At 38.0% G+C, this 23,536-nt stretch overlaps 1 protein-coding gene and 1 long non-coding RNA gene across 4 annotated transcripts in view; one reads left to right on the top strand and one right to left on the bottom strand.

Annotated features, from left to right (window-relative positions):
* LOC115222166 (rho GTPase-activating protein 45) overlaps positions 1–23,536 on the bottom strand; it is a 181,861-nt gene that overhangs the window by 96,125 nt on the left and 62,200 nt on the right. For 2 of the 3 annotated variants that reach the window (XM_029792311.2, XM_029792308.2), the window contains exons 2-5: positions 21,261–21,562; positions 19,786–19,929; positions 18,402–18,489; positions 8,187–8,250 (exon numbers count right to left, since the gene is read on the bottom strand). In XM_029792311.2, coding sequence (XP_029648171.1) covers positions 8,187–8,250; positions 18,402–18,489; positions 19,786–19,929; positions 21,261–21,390 — 426 coding nt within the window. In that variant the 5' untranslated portion in view covers positions 21,391–21,562. Of the gene's footprint in view, positions 1–4,012; positions 4,185–8,186; positions 8,251–18,401; positions 18,490–19,785; positions 19,930–21,260; positions 21,563–23,536 lie in introns of those variants that run through there. The other variant, XM_029792310.2, reaches the window with a different exon arrangement.
* Positions 835–22,380, top strand: LOC118767184. Its single transcript, XR_005003088.1, has 3 exons — positions 835–899; positions 2,770–2,771; positions 22,353–22,380. It is a non-coding gene; the product is annotated as an uncharacterized LOC118767184 (long non-coding RNA).

The raw sequence follows: 23,536 nt of genomic DNA, 5'->3' as shown, positions 1-23,536 counted from the left end.
ACTCTACTAGTGACACACAATCCCCCACCCCACTACAGTGGAAATCGATAGGGGTGGCCACCTGTCAGCCGATACTTCTGATCACAGATTCTTAACGAGAATTGTCTGACTATCATATGATTGTGTGAGGTTACTTAAATGTATGACAACCACTGTGCAAGCTTAGAGATCCACATTGATTATCATTAAGTGAGATTTTGCTTTGAGTAATCCATAGAAACCAGTGTTTCTCAACCTATTTTCCCACAAGCCCCACTATAATAACTTTCCAGAAAAATGCATGCCCCACAAGTGGTCAGGATAAAACAATTTTATTTTTAGTATTTTACCCCAATTATCTAACACAAAAGAATCTACCAGTAACTCTCGTTAAGTACAGCGTACAAATAAAGTACATTATTGACTAAGAAGGAAAAAGTGCAAATCACTTCAATGTGAATCTTGTGTCTGGTGATCCACATTGATTATCATTAAGTGAGATTTTGCTTTGAGTAATCCATAGAAACCAGTGTTTCTCAACCTATTTTCCCACAAGTACCCACTATAATAACTTTCCAGAAAAATGCATGCCCCACAAGTGGTCGGGATAAAATGATTTTATTTTTAGTATTTTAACCCAATTATCTAACACAAAAGAATCTACCAGTAACTCTCGTTAAGTACAGCGTACAAATAAAGTACATTATTGACTAAGAAGAAAAAAGTGCAAATCACTTCAATGTGAATCTGGTGTCTGGTGTCTAGGGTACTATGCCCCACCACAGTTTTCCTATGCTCATAAGCCCCATGTTGAGAATCCCTGAAAAAAAACCCTCATCATTTATTTGGGGGTATTTTCAGAAAAGTTTTGTAAATTTGTATTCTACCCACAGGAATTCATATGACCATAAAAAAAAATTGTTTTAATTTTCTGAAATTAAAAAAAAATTTTTGTTTTTAAATTTTACTTTTACTTGTTTCAGTCATTTGACTGCGGCCATGCTGGAGCACCGCCATTAGTTGAGCAAATCAACCCCAGGACTTATTTTTTGTAAGCCTAGAACTTATTCTATCGGTCTCTTTTGCCAAACCGCTAAGTTACAGGGACGTAAATAAAAGACGTATCGATAGAATAAGTACTAGGCTTACAAAAAAATAAAGTCCTAAAAGCAGTGCTCCAGCATGGCCACAGTCAAATGACTGAAACAAATAACTATATATATATATATATATATATATATATAGGGTTGGCCGAAAGTCATGCACCAAGGAACTTGGCATTTTATTTAATTATGTTGTTGTTGTTGTTGTTGTTATTAACTTTGTTAATTATATAGTCATCATTATTTTATTTATTTTATTCAATTTCAGAAAAACAGAAGTGCTTGTGTGCAATATATACTCTTTTCTACTATAGGCACAAGGACTGGAATTTTTGGGGAGGGAGCCAGTCGATTAAATCAACCCCAATATGCAACTGGTACTTAATTTATCGACCCCCCAAAAGGATGAACAGCAAAAATCGACCTCGACAGAATTTGAACCCAGAACGTAAAGACAGATGAAAGGCCTATTTCTTTATTACCCACAAGGGGCTAAACACAGAGAGGACAAACAAGGACAGACAAACGGATTAAGTTGATTATATCGACCCCAGTGCATAACTGGTACTTAATTTATCAACCCCAAAAGGAAGAAAGGCAAAGTCAACTTCGGCAGAATTTGAACCCAGAATGTAAAGACAGATGAAAGGCCTATTTCTTTACTACCCACAAGAGGCTAAACACAGAGAGGACAAACAAGGACAGACAAAGGGATTAAGTTGATTATATCAACCCCAGTGCGTAACTGGTAGTTATTTAATCGACTCCAAAAGGATGAAAGGCAAAGTCGACTTCGGCGGAATTTGAACTCAGAACGTAGCGGCAGACGAAATACCGCTAAGCATTTAACCCGGCATGCTAACGATTCTGCCAGCTTGCACCTTGTGTGCAATACATATTAAATGAGTTTTAACGATGGTACCTGACTTTTGTCCCGCCCTGTATTCTTTTATTTTTTATTCTTTTAGTGGTTTCAGTCATTTGACTGCAGCCATACTGGAGCCTTCAAGAGTTTTCATTTCTTTTTTTTTTTTAGTCAAAGAAATCAACTCCAGGACTTATTCCTTTGTAAGCCTAGTACTTATTCTATGGGTCTCTTTTACCGAACCGCTAAGTAACAGGGACATAAACACACCAACACTGGTTGTCAAGTGATGGTGAGGGGGAGTGGACAAACACACACAAATACATACACACACACATATATTTATACGTACGTACATACACATATATATACACACACATACATACATATACATACATGCATAAACATACACACACACACACATATATATATATAATACACATGATGGGCTTCTTTCAGTTTCCATCTACCAAATCCATTCACAAGGCTTTGGTTGGCCTGAGGCTATAATAGAAGACACTTGCCCAAGGTGTCGCATGTTATGCAGTGGGACTGAACCCGGAACCATGGGGTTGGGAAGCAAGATTCTTACCACACAGCCATGCCTCTGCACACACACACACACACACACACACACACACAGAAATGCCAGCATACAAAAACACACGCATGCCCCTTCCCCCACCCATATTGCCCCCTAATATCCCATCAACTTGAACACAGGTGTATCTGGAGATCTAGGGAAACAGCGTCTCTTGGTACTTATTCTATCGTTTTTTGCTGAACAACTAAGTTACAGGGATGTAAACAAACCAACTCCAGTTGTCAAACAGTGGTAGCAGACAAACACAAACACACACACACATACAGTGTGTGTGTGTGTGTGTGTATTGCTATATAAGGGTAAGATCCAAGGATCCAAGTGTAGGAAGCTTGTATGCTTCAAACGATCCATGGCAGGTACAGTCAAAAAGCGAACAGTGTACGATAAGGAACGGTAACAATTTGTTGGCACTGAAAGCTACACCCTTTTTCCGATATGGAAATTACAAGGATAAGTTTTATTTATGTGGCTGTGTGGTAAGTAGCTTGCTTACCAACCACATGGTTCCGGGTTCAGTCCCACTGCGTGGCACCTTGGGCTAGCGTCTTCTACTATAGCCTCGGGCCGACCAAAGCCTTGTGAGTGGATTTGGTAGACGGAAACTGAAAGAAGCCCGTCGTATATATGTATGTGTATATATATATATATATATATATGCGTGTGTGTGTGTGTTTGTCCCCCTAGCATTGCTCGACAACCGATGCTGGTGTGTTTATGTCCCCGTTACTTAGCGGTTCGGCAAAAGAGACCGATAGAATAAGTACTGGGCTTACAAAAGAATAAGTCCCGGGGTCGAGTTGCTCGATTAAAGGCGGTGCTCCAGCATGGCCGCAGTCAAATGACTGAAACAACTAAAAGAGTATATATATATTGCTGTACTTGTTTCAGTCATTGGACAGCAGCCATGCTGGGGCACCAATGCATATTATATATATTTTTATGTTTTTTATATAGGTGGAGAGGGGGCTCTGAAAGGGGTCTCAGTGCGTATCGTCCCTGCCTTCCTGAGCTAGTTTTCCACCACATTTCTTTAAAATTGTGGCAGAGGCCTAGGTTTTGGGACCACTCATGTCTAGAAACTGAGATTGGGGGTAAGCAAGGGCATGCTCCCTGTAGAAAATCCAGCTCCAAAAAAGCCTCATAATAGTAAAGGAGAATGGGCACCAACCAGCCCAAAGGTTGGGGTGGGCTGCACCTGCTTACCTTGGTTGCTATGGCATTGAGATAAATCCAGCCACCCCCATTAATGGGGACAAAACCCAGATTTAAAACATTGGATAATGATGATTATATAAGTATATATATATAAATATATACACATACATACATCTATTCAAACATAAATGCAATACTCTGGTATGACATGAATCATGACAATTATATACACACACACACAAAGTTCGAGACATGTACACAATTGTACACACATACATATATACACACATCCAAACAAACACCTACCTTTAGTAGTTCGCATGCTAAGTCCATAAAGGTAAAGGTATGATTTCAAGAGAAAGTGGGAGAGAGAGAGCAAGAGACAGACACTATTTTAACAGCCGCAGGTTTCTGAAGGTGATACCACCTCGGTAAACGCCTACTTTATAATAAAGGACAGACCAAAAAACATATTCACTTATACTCTTCTCCTGGCCCACGCACACACATACACACAAACACACACACACACTTCAAACTATTGATCCATGCGAGAAGACTTTTCTTATCTTTCCTCTTTCAAATCTTATTTTACTCTACACTTCACAGACTGTCGAAATCTAATTCTGTATCTATCAATCTATTGATGTGTATATGTGTGTGTATGGACTTACACAACTTTAATATACATAAATATATATTATATGTGTGTGTGTGTGTGTGTGTATGTTTAGTTAAAGAAAATGTGATATGTACAGGTGAGTGGTTATACAAAAGTGTGCACAAATATATGATTATGATGATATATATATACATATATATAAAATAATATGTTACAGTTACTCAATAGTCAAGATAAAACTCTGAGTAAATGTAACATTATTTTATAGATAAATTTCCTCTATTTACATAATATTGAGGACTCTTTCTTTCTTTCGTTATCTTACCATTTTTACTAATATATATATATATATGAGTGTTTTCTGTTCAATCATCCATTTAAACTTTCAGTCTCTACTCAGAGTTTTAATATAAACAGATTATTTTTGTGCGACTCGTTTTTGGATGTCACTCAAAAATCTAGGATTTGCATGTCTTCTTGTCTTGGCATATCTGGGTCGTAGTGTGTGTGTATGTATGAGAGTGTGTGTGTATATATATATATATATATAATATATATATATATATATATGTGTGTGTGTGTGTGTGTGTGGTGTGTGTGTGTGTGTATATATATATATATATATATATTATATATATATATATAATATATATGTGTGTGTGTATATATATATGCTGTTTAAGTCAACACACATGTATATGTAACAATATGTTTATATAAGATTGCGGAGTTGAAAACGCATGCATACTCATACATAAAAATTTGCATAAAGAAATACGTCTAGATACATGTGTATATAGATGTGTGTGTGTATATATATGTATGTGTGTGTGTGTGTGTATAAATATCTATGCACACATGTACAGACACACACATACATATATGTATGTATATTTACACACACAAACATACATGTACGGAATACATATATAGACAGGTAAAATAAGAATAGAACCTTTACACGCTTCAGTCTATATATATATATATATATATATATATATATATATATATATATAATATATATATATATATATATATATATATATCCACACACACACACACAACTATATAATCAGCAATTTAATATTTACAACGTAAACATTGATGCGTGATGACACTTTCTTTCAAAAGAGAGAAAGAAAAAGTGAGGGGGGTGGAAGAAGAAAAAAAGAAAAAGAGACTAGGAATGAAGAAAACAGAAAGAGAGGAAAGCGAGACAAAGTTTTTCTCAGGTGTTTGTGTTACTACTACAACTGACACTGCCACCACTACCACCACCACAACCACCACCGCCACCACCACCACTACCGTGACCACTACCACCACCACAACCACCACTGTCACCACCATCACCACAACCACCACTGCCGCCACCACCACCGCTGCCGCCACCACCACTGCAACCACTACCGCCGCCACCACTACTACTACTACTTTGTCGGTACAGTCCAGTTTCTTAACTCCACAGTAGTTAGGTCTGAAGTGGTTAGTTTATGGTCAGAGTAGTCCAGTACCTTCATAATAGAGGCAGCCCTCATCTCACAGATGACCCCAGACCACATTGTATTCTTGAAAATTTTTTCTGTAACATGAATTTCCCATAACTTGAAGCCTTATTTTCCTCTTGACTCCATGTAACATGGGCTTCATTTTCATGTCACAGAAACCCACGATACAGCAAAATTTTATTAACAAACAAGCACTATGACCCGGCAACACCGGGTCATAGTGCTAGTGCATGCATATACAGCTGCGTGCATATGCACATACACGCAAGTACTGTCCAAATCTCCGACCAATCACATACAGCTAGCTGGCATTCAATTGGTGTATCAAGATTCAGGCATTTTGATTGGGTTTTGGATAGAAAATTCACAAAAAAGTCACTTCTATTGATTTTTTTAATGACTTTGCTGGGTGACTGGAGAAATGTAAAGATGTGCACGACCACCCTTGGACGGTTTTGAATGACCATAGAAAGTGCGAGCCCTCTAACTGAAAAATTGTGGATTTGTATAAAGGACACACACACACACAGACAGTTTGCCGTTTATATATAGAGAGATAGAGATTTCCACATATCCCTGAAGTGGTATTCCTGTATTGGTCCAACCCATGCCAGCATGGAAAGCAGACATTAAACAATACTGATGATGATGATGGTAATTCCTGTATTTATTATTTACACTATATTTCAATTGATTCCTCATCCAATTGTCACCAAAAATCTTGTACATACCCTGGATATAATATGTACAGGAATTTGTTTCACCGAGTTGCTGGCTGCCAATATTTTACTGAAATTTTCTTAGTTTAGGCGCGGAGTGGCTCTGTGGTAAGTAGCTTGCTTACCAACCACATGGTTCCGGGTTCAGTCCCACTGCGTGGCACCTTGGGCAAGTGTCTTCTACTATAGTCTTGGGCTGTCCAAACGCCTTGTGAGTGGATTTGGTAGACGGAAACTGAAAGAAGCCAGTCGTATATATGTATGTGTGTGTGTGTGTTTGTCACCCCCACAACATTGCTTGACAAGCAATGCTGGAGTACTTACATCCCTGTAACTTAGCAGTTCAGCAAAAAAGACCGATAGAATAAATATTAGGCTTACAAAGAATAAGTCCTGGGGTCGATTTGCTCAACTAAAGGCAGTGCTCCAGCATGGCCACAGTCAAATGACGGAAACAAGTAAAAGGGTATGTTCTTTTACTTATTTTGGTCTTAGGGCACCACCTTCAAAGAATTTGTTGACTACAGTGACCCTCAACATATTTATTTAAAGTCTTGCACTTTATTGATCTCTTTTTGCCAAACCGTTCAGTTACACCTAAACACAAATATTCAATGGACTGCAACAGTTTTTGTTTACCAATTCCACCCGAGGAATTGGTTGGCTTAGATCTGTCATAAAAGACACTTAACAGGTGTGATACTGTTGTAGTAAAGATAATACACTGTGGTCGGAGCTATGTTGGGTAGGTGCAACCATGCCAAATTGGTCCTTCCACAGGTGTGTCATCTATCACCACCAAAAGTCTGGGGTTCGACCTGGAATATGAGCTGCTTTGTCTTGGCCCTTTTTCAGGGCGATACACACTATGAATGATGGCATCCTCGAGGGTTGTTAAACACAGGGTCCATTGATGTAAATAGATCATCATGGAATTTCAAAAAGCCCACTTCAAGGGATGGCTCTGGTTGGAGCTATCCTCCGTAATCAAGTCAATCACCCCTTTTCTGCAACTGTCACTATTTTGAGCCACCTTGCCAACATAGAACAAGGAAGTTAAATGATGACGATGATGTGTGTGCCCTCGTCTTGAGATCACACAATAGATACAACATAAGCATCACCATTACACAAGCAATATCATTCCTTTCCAATCTTCCAAGAAAACATGTCCGGCCATTGGAAAATATCTATTTCTTTACTACCCACAAGGGGCTAAACACAGAGGGTACAAACAAGGACAGACAAATGAATTAAGTCGATTACATCGACCCCAGTGCGTAACTGGTACTTAATTTATCGACCCTGAAAGGATGAAAGGCAAAGTGGACCTCAGCGGAATTTGAACTCAAAACGTAACGGCAGACGAAATACGGCTACGCATTTCGCCCAGCGGGCTAACGTTTCTGCCAACTCGCCGCCTTGGGAAAATATCATTTGTTTGCAAACAAGAGTAGGTGACAGGAAGGGCACCCAGACACAGCAAATCTTCCTCAATGAATGTAATATGCCCCATGCAAACATGAAGTGGACATTAAAACAATGAAGATGAAATGGTGAAGATGAAGGAATCTGTATTGAACTCAAAGTCCAACATAAAAGCGATTCAGACCAGAGAAGGCTTTACTTACCTTTGATTTTGCAATATCACCTGTGTAAAGGGGTTCAACGTCTCCCATCAGATACTCTGATACACTAATAACAGCAAGAAAAAAAAAAGAATTATTATGAGATGAGATACAAATAGAGGTGAGATTATGACACACAAATATCTATCTACGCACACAAACAAATGTGAGTTGCACAAGCCCAGGGTCAACTCCTTGGCTATATTCTCAGCAGACAACAGCATCTGACCCATGGCAAAATCTTCTTCTGAGTTCATATTGGCCTGATCGGCAACAGCCAAAAACACTGTCCCCTATCTTTTCCTATATAGTGTACTCCTCAACGAACTAACAATAAAAAGTACTCCAAATATTATTTAATAGACGCAATATGTTTTTATGTGCTGCTGTTAGTTCCATGTGATGAGAGCATGCCAGAAATTATTTTTTTAACATGTCTGGGAGCCTAGTTCAATCTTCAGGCACTGCCCAAATGACATAACAAACAATTCTTACAGCTAAAGTTGTTACTGAATGGCATGAGAAACATTCTAGTGAAGTTGAACATCTTATCTGGTCACCACATTCCCCAGATCTCAACATTATTGAACATTTATGGTGCATTTTAGAAAAACAAGTAAGGAGTTGATATCCTCCACCATCATAACTACAAGAACTGGAGACTGTTTTAACTGAAGAATGGACAAAAATTCCTTTGGAAACAATGCAAACTTTGTACGAGTCCATACCTCATACAATTCAAGCTGTAATTACTGCCAAAGGCGGTCCTACCCCATGTTAAAATAAAATTGTTTGAAATTTTAAGGGGTTTCCATTATTTTGTCTGACCTCTGCATATATATACATATATATATACACACACACATATGCACCTATACACACACACACACATATATATATATATATATATATACACACACATACACTGTGTGTGTATATGAGTCAAAAGTAAGCCAATATACCTATGTATATAAATCATGTATACATACATATATATGAATGTAACTGCATATCTACAAAACTGTGTGTGATAGTGAGTCAAACTGGTGTGTGTATATATATGTGTGTGTGTATGTCAAAGATAAATCAAAGTATGTGTTTAAGTACATATTCACCTGTATCTGGATATGTATATTCGTGTGAGTACGTGCATATGCATGACAGAAAACATACCACAGTATAATAATAATGATAATAATAATAATAAATAAAACAATATAAAGTTTATATCGAAACTACGTAATAAATAAATATTTTAAGATAACGATCATTTTGACGCCATCCTAGCACAACATTACCAATATAATCTTTATTATCAATCTAGATATTGTAACATTCCACAAAACTATTTCCTTAAACACAGCCAAAAACTTATTCTCTAAATTAACCTACAAATTATTTACAATAAGCAAAAATAATTGCATTAATTAATAATTTGAATCATTATCATCATCATCTTTATTAATATTATTATTGTTGTCATTCTTATTGGCAGGAAAATGGTCGGGAGGCAGACAAAATGGTTTGTGGTATTTATTTACATAAGTGCAAGCATGGCTGTATGGTTAAGGAGCTTGTTACCCAACCATGTGGTTCCAGGTTCAGTCTCATTGTGTGGCATCTAGGGCAAGTGTCTTCTACCAAAGACCTGGGCCAAACCTTGCAAGTAGATTTGGTAGATGGAAAGTGAAAGAAGTCCAACATATATATGATGTACAAGACCGACTGGGAAGATCAGTCATGATTGATATATACCATAAATCAAGTATAGTCCGCCCTTGAGTATAATACGCAGGTTTTTTTTAGGGGGCCTTACCTCTGAAAAACCTAAACCTTGTGTATAATATGCGCTCCTTAACTTGAGTCAAGGATGTCTATATAATGTCCTTGGTTTGTATAACTGTATACGGTAAGCAGCCAAGAAACACGCCAATGACTGCAAAAAGTGGAAAACAACTGTTGAGGCCCTATGCTCCAGAAGGGGCCAAAAAGGATTAAGAAGAGAAGGAGTTCAAATCATGTTGTAGTTAACCTTGATTCTGGGACCTCCAGCAGTGTTATACAATATGTAGTAAGCTAGTACTGCAGTTGCTTTATTCTGGGACACCACCACCACCACCACCACCCAGCTCTCTTGAAAACTTGTGCCAAAGAAACAGCAATTATTGTTGTTGTTGTTGTTGTTGTTTATTTATTTATTTGATTAATTTTCAACAATTTAATGTTTGGCTTGACTGAGGTATTTTATCTGTGAATTTATCTTAGAAAAAATATTTATTAAACTTTCCAATTGTGAAAACATTAATTAAACATTAATTTAAAGGTGGGAAAATGAAAGAAATGTTAAAAATACTGGATAACTTCCAAATAGTATGGAAGTCAGTGCTCTAAGTTCAATCCTTAACTGCAGGGGTAATATAATACAAAGGTACCAGGTCTTGAATTTAAGAAGGCAGGGTTTAAGGGATTAAGACGAACTTCAGTTTCTTACTGGCTCCTTTTTTAAAAATTTTTTTTCCATTAACCCCAAACAGGATGAAAAGGACACTCAACCCTAGCAGGATTTGAACTCAAAAACTGAAGTAACAGGATGTAATTAATTACAACAAAACACATCAGCTGCCATATTATCAAGTCTTCCAATTAATTAAGTGGTGAGTCTAGTAATAGAGAGGGTTTTAGTTTATTTATCTGGATGTTGTGGGTTCCCACCAAAGTCAACTTTGCTTTCCAACCTCCTAGGGTAAAAAAACCCAGCAAAAAACCTAGGGCAGTGGATGAGTGGTTCTGTAACAATGAAAGGACCAGGTAGCCCATAATATTTATTTCAGCTCTTTGCATTCTGAGTTCAAATGCTGACCAGGGTTTCAATGGCTGGGAGACTTACCCCACCTTTCAGTTTTACACCACTGCCCACCCACCCACAACTCTGGGGTGCCTTTAGCAGACTTGAAGGGACTACCCTCCTTCATTCCTCTCCCACCAGTCCCAGAGGCCCAGTGAAGGATCACAGGCACTGCCTCGCCCTCTGAATAAAAAATTTGTTTCTTTTATGTCTACTTTTCCAAAGATTCCATAAATCGGATATAATCTGTTGAAGCGGGTTTTCTATGGCCAGATGCTCTTCTTGTTGCCAATGCTCAGTCGAGTAATTGAAAGAAACACAGAGCATCTCAAAATAAATACAGTAATGAAAGAGTTAAGGTGTCATACGGTATGTCGTATGTAGTTGGGAAACATGACAAAAATTTTTTTACATCACCAACTCTTCCAGGATCTATAAAATACTAATACCAGATATGCGCTTGTGTTAATTCAATCACTCCCTTACAAATTAAGGGCTTTGTGGCAAACTAGTAATTATCATCATTTTACATCTAGTTTCCATGCTAGCATGAGTTAGGTGGGTCATTACAATCAGAGTTGTCTCCCATTGGCAGCTACAATTCCTAAAGACAATCAGAATTTCATATCTGCTTTCCAGGCTGACTTCTGTCGGACAGTTAGACAAGAGCTGGGGAGTGAGAGGACAAAGCCAAGCTCTACCGTTCGCTTTGACAAGGGTTCTATTGCTGTATGCCCTTTCTAATGCCAACCACTTTACAATGTGTACTGGGTGCTTTTTACATGGCACCAACACTAGCAGGATCACCAAGGAACTTGGAAGACGAAGACCCTTCACCTGATAGGGGGGGGGAGTGGTATCGAGAGAGGTGGCCTTGCGCCAGGCGATGAGAGGTTAATTGACGGTAGCAAGGCAGAAACGGGAGTCTTGCTGTGGAGAAGATACATGGCGACCCCAACCGGAAAGGGAGAGAAGATGGTGGGGGAAGATGTACCAGGGGATACCCTCGGGATACAAGGGAACGCGAGGTGACGCAGGGGACTGAACAGAGTGAGGTCACAACAAGTGGGTGGGTCACAACAGTGTAAAACAAGGGGAGAGGAAGTGGAATGCAGTGAGTGGTGAACATGGGCATATATATATATGTATAAGGCGGCGAACTGGCAGAATCGTTAGCACGCCGGGCGAAATGCGTTGCGGTATTTCGTCCGCCGCTGCGTTCTGAGTTCAAATTCCGCCGAGGTTGACTTTGCCTTTCATCCTTTCGGAGTCGATAAATTAAGTACCAGTTACACACTGGGGTCGATATTAATCGACTTAATTCGTTTGTCTGTCTTTGTTTGTCCCCTCTATGTTTAGCCCCTTGTGGGCAATAAGAAAACATATATATGTATATGTGTGTGTGGGAGGTGGCAGCAAGAGCAATGATGCATTTGAGGGGGAAGGTGGACAGAGGAGAGAGGGAGGGAGGTAGGGTGGGGGGCTGCATACACTTCCGAGTGTCAACACTTATATAATAGTAATAAGTTAGAAAAACCAGCAGAGACATGGGATTGAACCACAATTCATTTTTTAAACTTCTTGAGTTTTTTTCCCTTGCATCATTTATTTGTAATGTTTTTGTAACACACACACACACACACACACACACACATATATATACTAATATATGTTACTAAATGTGAGTGGGGTGTTAGGAAGCACCTACATTGCTAGAAATAAGAGCTAAACCACTCTAATGCTGTACTTAATGCACATATACACACAGATACACAGACATGAATATATACATATATGTATTCCTGTATATGTGTGTATATATACACTCATATACATGAATATATACATTCATACATACACACACACATACATGAATACATGAATACATACATACATACATACATACATATATATATATATAAACACACATATACATGAATACATACATACATACATATATATATATAAACACACATATACATGAATACATACATATATACACACATATATATATGAATACATACATACATATATACACACATATACATGAATACGTACATATATACACACATATACATGAATACGTATATATATACACACATATACATGAATACGTACATATATACACACATATATGAATACATACATACATACACACATATACATGAATACATATATATATACACACACACACACACACACACACATATGCATGAATACATACATATATATATATAATATAATATATATGTAAATGTAAAAAAATACACACTGGGACAAGAACGTGAAACATTTAGAAGACGATACAAAAAACACGGACGGGACATTCGAAGCCTTCAATCTTCAGTCAAGAACCGGATCATCCTAGCAATTTCGGCTGATTAATATAATATATATATATACACACACACACATATACATGAATATATATATATATATATATATATGTAGGTCCCGGGTTGATTCGGGGTTAACCACAGTAAATAAGGTACTCAATACATAGCAGAGTAAAATTAATTTATTATATAGAAGGAGCTTCTACAGGACTAGAACTGTTCATTCAAGAGAAATCTTCAGGAAGCTTCCTGAAGATTTCTCTTGAATGAAACAGTTCTAGTCCTGTAGAAGCTCCTTCTATATAATAAATATATATATATATATATATATATATACACACACACACACATACATGAATACATACATATGTATACACACATATACATGAATACATACATATATACACACATAGAACAGCTTTTGTCACATTCCAGGGAGAAAAATTACAAGTAGTTGATAGCTTCCGTTACCTAGGGGACCAATCAGTAACGGGAGTGGATGCTCTGAAAGCATAGCTGCTAGAATAAGAATAGCCTGGGCAAAGTTCAGAGAGCTCTTACCTCTACTGGTGACAAAAGGCCTCTCGCTCAGAGTAAAAGGTAGACTGTATGATGCATGTGTATGAACAGCCAGGCTACATGGCAGTGAAACATGGGCTGTGACTGCTGACGACATGTGTAAGCTTGCAAGGAATGAAGCCAGTATGCTCCGCTGGATTTGTAATGTCAATGTGCATACACGACAGAGTGTAAGTGCCTTGAGAGAAAAGTTGGACTTCAGAAGTATCAGATGTGGTGTGCAAGATAGACGACTGCGCTGGTATGGTCCTATGTTGCGAATGGATGAGGACAGCCGTGTGAAAAAGTGTCACACCCTAGCAGTTGAGGGAACCTGTGGAAGAGGTAGACCCACGAAAACCTGGGATGAGGTAATGAAGCACGACCTTTGAACGTTGGGCCTTAACCAAGGTAACAGCTAGTGACCGAGACCTTTGGAGATATGCTGTGCTTAAGAAGACCCAACAAGCCAAATGAGATCATAGCCCATGGCCTATGCCAGTGGGTGTGACTAGTCCACTTATGAATATCCCTCATTCATTGGACTATAAACTTTGCTTGCGAAGACCTATTGAGGCAAGTGAAATTTAAATCACAATCAAAATTGCAGACGTGGCAGATGAAAGTACTGCTTGATTGGCACTCATGCCAGTGGGATGTTAAAAGCACATCCGGGTGTGATTGTTGCCAGGGCCACGGATTGGTTCCCGTGCCGGTGACACGTAAAAAGCACCATTCGAGCGTGATCGTTGCCAGCATTTCCTTACTGATACATGTCCGGTAGCATACGAAAAGCAACATTTGAGCGTGGTCGTTGCCAGTGCCAGGTAGCACATAAAAAACACCTTTTGAGCATGGTTGTTGCCAGAACTGCCTGACTGGCCCTTGTACTGGTGGCACATAAAAGCACCCTACTACACTCTCAGAGTGGTTGGCATTAGGAAGGGCATCCAGCTGTAGAAACACTGCCAGATCAGATTGAGCCTGGTGCAGCCTTCTGGCTCACCAGTCCTCAGTGAAACCATCCAACCCATGCCAACATGGAAAGCGGATGTTAAACGACGATGATGATGATGATGACGACATATACACATATACATGAATACATACATACACATATATATATATATGAATACTTACATATACACACACATATACATGAATACACACATATATACACACATATACATGAATACATACAAATATACATACATGAATAGATACAAATATACACATATATATATGAATACATACATATATATATACACACATATACATGAATACATACAAATATACACATATATATATGAATACATACATATATACACATATACACAAATACATACAAATATACACACATATATATACATGAATAGATACAAATATACACATATATATATGAATACATACATATATACACACATATACATGAATACATACATATATACACACATATATACATACATGAATAGATACAAATATACACATATATATATGAATACATACATATATACACACATATACACAAATACATACATACATACACACATATACATACATGAATAGATACATATATACACATATACATACATGAATACATACATATATACACACATATACATGAATACATACATATATACACACATATACATGAATACATACAAATATACACATATATATATATGAATACATACATACATATATACATTACATATATCAATATACACACACACACTTATTTATATTTAAATACACACGCGTATACACTTTCTCCTATCTTATTATACTCATATTCCATTAAATCTAAATCTTAAAACTTATTCATGAAGTTTAGTTTGTTTTTCTTTCGCCCAAAATTTTAATACAATTTTAAGTTACTTCACTTCCTCCGAGTTATTTCAGTAGTAATCCTTTCAAAAGAAGAATCTAGAAAGACCGGTTAAGTTAACACTTTCCATCTCACTAGAAACAGATTTCTGTATGAAAGTATTGTAGGCATTCAAATACATTCACACAGACAGACATTTACATATTTTTTTGTATGTAGGCTTTCATGGTGATTGGTGACTATTGAATAGGATATCCACTTACCTATCAATCCATGTCATGTCTTTACACTATTATCTACAGATTTATCTACCAAATTATACATTTATCTAGCTACCTATTGCTCAGTGTGTGTGCGTGTGTGTGTATGTGTGTGCATATATATATATATATATATATATTTATTATATATATGTGTGTATATATATATAATACGTTTATGAATTTGTGTTGCAGGATTCCTGATGTGAAACCAGGTGTTGAAACAAATATTTGGGGATGGTAATATATATATATATAATATATATATATATATAATATATATATATATAAAATAAATAAATGCGCCCTTTGAAAGCCTAGCCAGGCTCATGGGCCTGGTTTCCCGGTTTCAATGGTGTATGTGTTCCCCAGCTGGATGGGACGCCAGTCCATCGCAGCGTTACTCATTTTTGCCAGCTGAGTGAACTGGAGCAACGTGAAATGAAGTGTTTTGCTCAAGAACACAACGCGTCGCCTGGTCCAGGAATCGAAACCAAAACCTTATGATCATGATACTGACACCCTAACCACTAAGCCATGCACCTCCACACACACACACACACATATATATATATATATATATTTTGCCATATAAGCACATACACTAAATATTCCTTCTTCACCCATTTATTATTGTTCTTATTCTAACTCATGTCCATTGTCTGGAAATTTTTTATCACACATCTGTGACCTCTTCAGCGACACTTTCCGTCCTTGTGTGTGCTCCTGCTCAGCTTAGTCTATTCTGTTCAGAATAGACAAGAGATAAAATAAGAACAGTAATAAATGAGTGAAAAACAAATATATAGTGCGTATGCTCATTTGGCCCCCAAAAATAAAAAATAAAAAGATCATCCTGAAATACAATATATATATATATATATAAATAAGTTATAAAATAAGGGCAAGAGAAAAATTCTAATGCCAAATATGCCGAAAAAAAGACAAAATTGTCAATAACCATTATAATTTAAGCATCTCGAAACATGCCGATAGAAATTTCTAAAAAATTCCGTTATAACCGAATTGGTCCCAATTTTGGGGTTAATTCATAAGAATTTTCCCCTCGTCAGCGATTAATACACAAATGGAATACTTACTCATGGAAAAAAGCAAGCACCAAGTCCCGAGCAGACCTAAGTACCCCAAATATATCCCAAATAGAAAATCTTCAGCACATCTCGAGACACGTATATACATACATACACACATACTTAGGCAATAAATCATTGTATACACCCATATTGTATGTCTTTCTATGTGTATTTCAGCAACTATAAATCATTTATCTCTAACTACCTATCTGTATGTGTTTCTATGTGCATGCACACACACACACACAAACACTTTCAAACAAAATTATTCAAGACCCAACTAAAATATATCCCTATCCATAATTCAATGTGTGAGCATGCACATGTGTTCTATATTTTACTGTCTTTGTAGCTAGTGTTAGCCACACCGCATTTTATTGCCCTTGTGTTTCCTACCCACCTTAGTCACTGAAATTTAACTGAAAAGCTTTACCTGTCTTTAGTATCTTGCCACTAATGTATCAATTCTCAATCAATAGAATCCAATGGTTATTAATGCTCTCAAGGTATGCAGTTCTGTCTGAGATGTCAAAACTGCAAGTATCCTTAGCAAGACAGCTAATGAAGGGGTAATTCATTGCTTTTCTTCTCTGTCCTGCCTACGTTGTGTTCTTATTGTTTGTGCCTATTCCTCACACACACACACACCTATCCCTCCAAATTTTGCTATGTATGTATGCTTCTGAACCAATATATGATAGACGATAAGACGCGTGTGTATGTTTATAAAACTACTAGGCATATCAATAATGTGATTGAGTATAGTTATTGCTAAAAAACGGGTGTCAGTTGGTGACATGAAGAACATCCAGTCATAGAAAATATGCCTCACCAAATTCTGTCTGTCCCATGCGAGCATGAAAAAGGTTATTAAAACAACAATGATTGTTATTGTCATTTAATATATATATATATATATATATTTATTATTATTATTATTGCTCCAGTGCTACTATATTCCTACTACATATGACACAATATTATACATCATCATCATCGTTTAACGTCTGTTTTCCATGCTAGCATGGGTTGGACGGTTCACCTGCGGTCTGAGAAGCTAGGATGCTGCACCAGGCTCCAATCTGATCTGGCAGTGTTTCTACAGCTGGATGCCCTTCCTAACGCCAACCACTCCGTGAGTATAGTGGGTGCTTTTTATGTGCCACCGGCATGGGAGCCAGTCAAGGCGGCGCTGGCAATGTGTTTAATTCATTGTGTTTATATTCAATAACAAATTGTATGAGGTTGTGTTAAATGGAATAAATATTTGATGGTTGCAATAAGGAAATGAGTTCACCTGCTGCTAAAAGCCAATGCCAGTTTATCAATGCAGTCACAGAAACTTTGAGTGCTACCAGAACTGATGCTGCTTTCATAATTGTAATCTGGAAATAAACGGTAAAAGAAAATTTGAAATAAAAACAAAAAAAAAACCAATAATCTATATGATGAAATATGATGCATAACCACCCCCCCCTCAAAACAAAAAACATGCTTTTAATTATGGATATGAAAAATGAATTTGAATAATGGAAGAGAAAGAAATTAAAACAAATCTTGAGACAAAATTTGGTTTACAGAATTGTCTTTTACTTGTTTTATTCATTAGACTGTGGCCATGTTGGGGCACCACCTTGAAAAATTTTAGTCAAACAAATCAATTCTAGTGCTTTTATTTTTTTAAGGCCTCATCTGAATAAGTCTCTTTTGCCAAACCATCAAGTTACAGGGATGTAAACACAGGAACACCTGTTGACAAATGGTGGTGAGGAACAAAACACACACACAATGGGCTTCTTTCAGTTTCCCCCTACAAAATCCACTCACAAGGCTTTGGGTTGACCTGAGACTATAGTAGAAGACACTTGCCCAAGGTGCCACACAGTGAGACTGAACCCACAACCATGTGATTGGGAAGCAAGCTTCTTACCACACAGCCACGCCTGCTCCTGCAATTAGGGTGGAATTACATCAAAACAGCCAGCTATGTATATCACAATGTAAATACACCATTGATAGGCCAGTTACTCTAGTATTTGTCCTGAGATGACATCTTTTATGGACAAGCTGTGTTAAAAAACACAAATATTGGAGGCAGACAAAAGGTCATCTCCAAGAGCAGCCAGCAAGAATGCCACATGCATTTCAGTCTTTACAGGCCTTTTTCAATTACATGTAGTTGCAGCCAACCACATGTTTTAATGAAAATTCTTTACCTCTGATATATGAAATATTTCATTCACTGATTTAGGAAATAGCTGCCTAGCTGAATAAAAAACCAGTACATGCAATTGAAACAGTACTAAGAAACAGTATTAGATTAAAATAGCTATCTATGTATCATACTTAATGTATCTTATTTTTTTTTTACTTGTTTGTCATTAGATTGTGACCATGCTGGAGCACCGCCTTCAATGACTGTTAGTAAAATGTATCAAGTTCAGTACTTATTGCTTTAAAATCTGGTATTTATTTTGTTGGTTTTCTTTCATTGAACCACTAAGTTATGATGATGATGATGTCGATGATGACAATGTCAATGATGATGATGACTATGTCAATGATGATTATGATGTCAATGATGACGATGATGATCATGATGATTATGATGATGATGTCAAAGATGGTGATGATGATGATGACGACGATGTCAATGATGATGATGATGATACAACACTTACTTTTTATTTTATTGATGAGGTTACCAGCTGTTTCAAACAGATCTTCTGACTGAAGGGCAAAATACTTCTCTAGTACCTGCCGTAGTGTAAACAGAACCTCCCCAAGCTGTTCATGGGCAGCGACTTTGATCTCATCACCACAAACTAAAACAAATAAAAAAGGTGTCATTAAGGTTAACTCGTTAGGGTTTCTTTTTTTGTCACATGGGTTTCATAATTACACATTGTCTTGACTTCACTTGCTTTCTCAGCTTTCTCTCTCTACCTCTCTCTCAGCTGTCACTCTACCTCTCTCTCACTTTGCCCCTCTGATTTCTCTCTACCTCTTGTTCACTCTGTCTACCTCTGCTTTCTCTCTCTACCTCTCTTTCACTACCTCTCTCTCACTTTGCCTCTCTCTCAGCTGTCACTACTTCTCTCTCACTTTGCCTCTCTCTCAGCTATCACTATCTCTCTCTCACTTTGCCTCTCTGCTTTCTCTCTCTACCTTTCTTTCATTCTATCTCTCTCAGCTGTCACTCTACCTCTCCTTCACTCTGCCTCTCTCAGCTTTCTCTCTCTCCCTCATTTTCCCTCTCTGCTTTCTCTCCCTACCTCTCTTTCACTGCCTCTGCTTTCTCTCTCTACCTATCTCTCACTTTGCCTCTCAGCTGTGCTTCCTCTCTGATTCTTTTTTGCTTTCTCTTTACCCTCTCTCATCCTTATAAATGTTAATTAATTTGTAATTACTTTATGAAATAAATGAAGAAAATGAACAAGCTACAGTGGGAGCGCTTATTCTGTGACTGCTTGTTTTTAAAAGAAAAAACAAAACATTTTAAGGATTTTTATACTCTTTACTCTTTTACTTGTTTCAGTCATTTGACTGTGGCCATGCTGGAGCACTGCTTTTAACCGACCAAATGGACTCCAGGGCTTATTCTTTATAAGCCTAGTACTTCTTCTATTGGTCGCTTTTGCCAAACCGCTAAGTTACAGGGACGTAAACACACCAGCATCGGTTGTTGGGGGGACAATCACAGACACACAAATGTGTGTGTGTGTGTGTATATATATATATATATATATATAATATATATATATATATATATATATATATATATATATATATACATATATATATACGATGGGCTTCTTTCAGTTTCCGTCAACCAAATCCACTCACAAGGCTTTGGTCAGCCCGAGGCTATAGAAGACACTAGCCCAAGGTGCCATGCAGTGGGACTGAACCCAGAACCATGTGGTTCGTAAGCAAGCTACTTATCACACAGCCACTCCTGCGCCTATATGAATAAACTATATATAATTAAAACAACAGGTTTAAGCAATAAACATTTTTCTTTCTTGAAATTCTGCCTTTTCAACATTGACTTCAATGTGACCTCGTCAGATGGCAGTTGTGAACTTTCCCACATGAAAAGCTCTGGGTCAGACAAAGAACAGTTTTAAGAATTAGCCTGAAAAACTTTACTTACCGGTTCCATCAGTGAAGACACACTTTAACTTTGCCAGAGCATCAGAGAAATTCTTCACTTCTTGCGTCAAGTGGATAATGTCGTCTTGGTTAACATAAATAAATGGCGTCTCCTCGCAGTTAACATTCATTGTCTCTGGTGGTGGGCGTAGATTGGATGGTCTGCAAGGGTTGTTCGTTTGTTTGTTTTTATATATATATATTTTTTTTAAGTCACAACTTGTGTCAAAGACTTCATTGACCACCGACACATCAGTGGTCAGCTTTAATGGATTCAATGGCCTGGTCGTTCAGCGACACATTCTGAAACAGACAGAAAACACAACAGTAAGAGGAGGGTACTCTAATATGGATGTTAAGGAGACGGTAATAGATAGAAGGCGGCAAGCTGGCAGAATCGTTAGCATGCCGGGCGAAATGCATAGCAGTATTTTGTATGCCACTATGTTCTGAATTCAAATTCCGCCGAGGTCGACTTTGCCTTTCATCCTTTCGGGGTCGATTAAATAAGTACCAGTTACGCACTGGGGTCGATATAATCGACTTAATCCGTGTTTCTGTCCTTGTTTGTCCCCTCTGAGTTTAGGCCCTTGTGGGTAGTAAAGAAATAGGTAGTAGATAGAAGGGGGAGGAGGGCAGAGAGAGAGAGAGAGAGACACGCTACACGAGACAGACAGCACCTACATGCGAAGGTGACAAGGGAAGAATGGGAGACAGGCTATACATGAGGGCGACAGGGGTAATGCGCATGGGTGATAGGGGCCATGCATGTGACCAACAGGGGAGATGTGTGCAGGTGACAGGGGCAATGGGTGTGGGTGACAGGGGCAATTTGTGATGCTGACAGGGGCAATACATAAGGGTGATAGGGGCGGGAGCTGACCTGGGGCTAAACAATGAAAACCACAAGCCATGTAAAAGAAAACAGAAATACACAATCCCACATGAAAATACATATACAAGAGTAAAAACACACACATAAATAATGCCACATGTGCAGTATATTTAAGAGACCTAAAAAATAAGACGCAAAAGAGATATTTTCTTCAAACTTGGCATGAAGGAAGGAAAGACTATTTGGTTTCTCAAGAAGTTTTTTTTTTTGCCTTAACTTTGTTTAACAAAACCCAAAATTTTATTGAAATAAGGCTTTCTCAAGCCCAGCATAATGCCAAACGAACAAGGTCACTGCCTCCATGAGGCCCAGTGCTCAAGGCCCAGCGTAATGTCAAATGGTCCCATTCCTTGCCTCCTGGTATCTGCTATGACTGTGATTTTACTTGGTTTGATGGGTTTTCTTCTCAAGCACAACAAAATGTCTAAGGTCTTAGTCATAAATATATACATAAACATACATATATATCAATTAACATCCTTTTTCCATGCTGGCATGGGTTGGACGGTTTAACTGAGGTCTGGCGAACCAGATGGCTGCACCAGGCTCCAATCTGATCTGGCAAAGTTTCTACAGCTGGATGCCCGTCCTAATGCCAACCACTCCGAGAGCATAGTGGGTGCTTTTTACATACTACCAGCACAGGAGCCAACTAGGGGGTACTTGCATTGGTCACTTTTGGATGGTGCCGTTTATGTGCCATCGGCACGGGAACCAGTCTGGGGGTGCTAGCATCAGCCATGTTCGGTTGGTGCTTATTATGTGCCACCAGCACAGGAGCCAGTCAGGAAGACCTATTACATACACGATGGGCTTCTTTCAGTTTCCATCTGCCAAATCGATTCACAAGGCTTGTCCGAGGTCAGCTCGAGGCTATAGTAGAAGACACTTGCCCAAGGTGCCACGCAGTGGGACTGAACCTGGAACCATGTGGTTGGGAAGCAAGCTGTTTACCACAGTGCCATGCCTGAGCCTTATATATAAAAAGTATTTCAGGAATGTACATCACTGTAATGTAGACAACAAGGTCTCTTTTATTCCTGAAATCAAAGCCTACAACAACTTCTTAGCATTTCTTTATATACACAGACCTACTATACATACATACATCAGTCCGTGTGTTTGTATTATGTGCGCATAGATATGTATTCACTTTTTTTGGTGCATACACTCACACATACATACAGATATATGTATAAGCATACACAACATACAAAGGGGAGTGTGTGTGTGTGTGTGTGTGTGTGTGTTTATGTTTTCCAGTTTCAGCTCTTGAGCTGTGGCCATGCTGGGGCACCGCCATTTAATGTGTGTGTATACTCTTTTTTTTTTTACTCTTTTACTTGTTTCAGTCATTTGATTGCAGCCATGCTGGAGCACCG

Source organism: Octopus sinensis, linkage group LG19, assembly GCF_006345805.1.
Source record: "Octopus sinensis linkage group LG19, ASM634580v1, whole genome shotgun sequence".
NCBI lineage: Eukaryota > Metazoa > Mollusca > Cephalopoda > Octopoda > Octopodidae > Octopus > Octopus sinensis.
The sequence above is the reverse complement of the archived record's forward strand: the minus strand, read 5'-3'. Positions and strand labels throughout refer to the sequence as shown.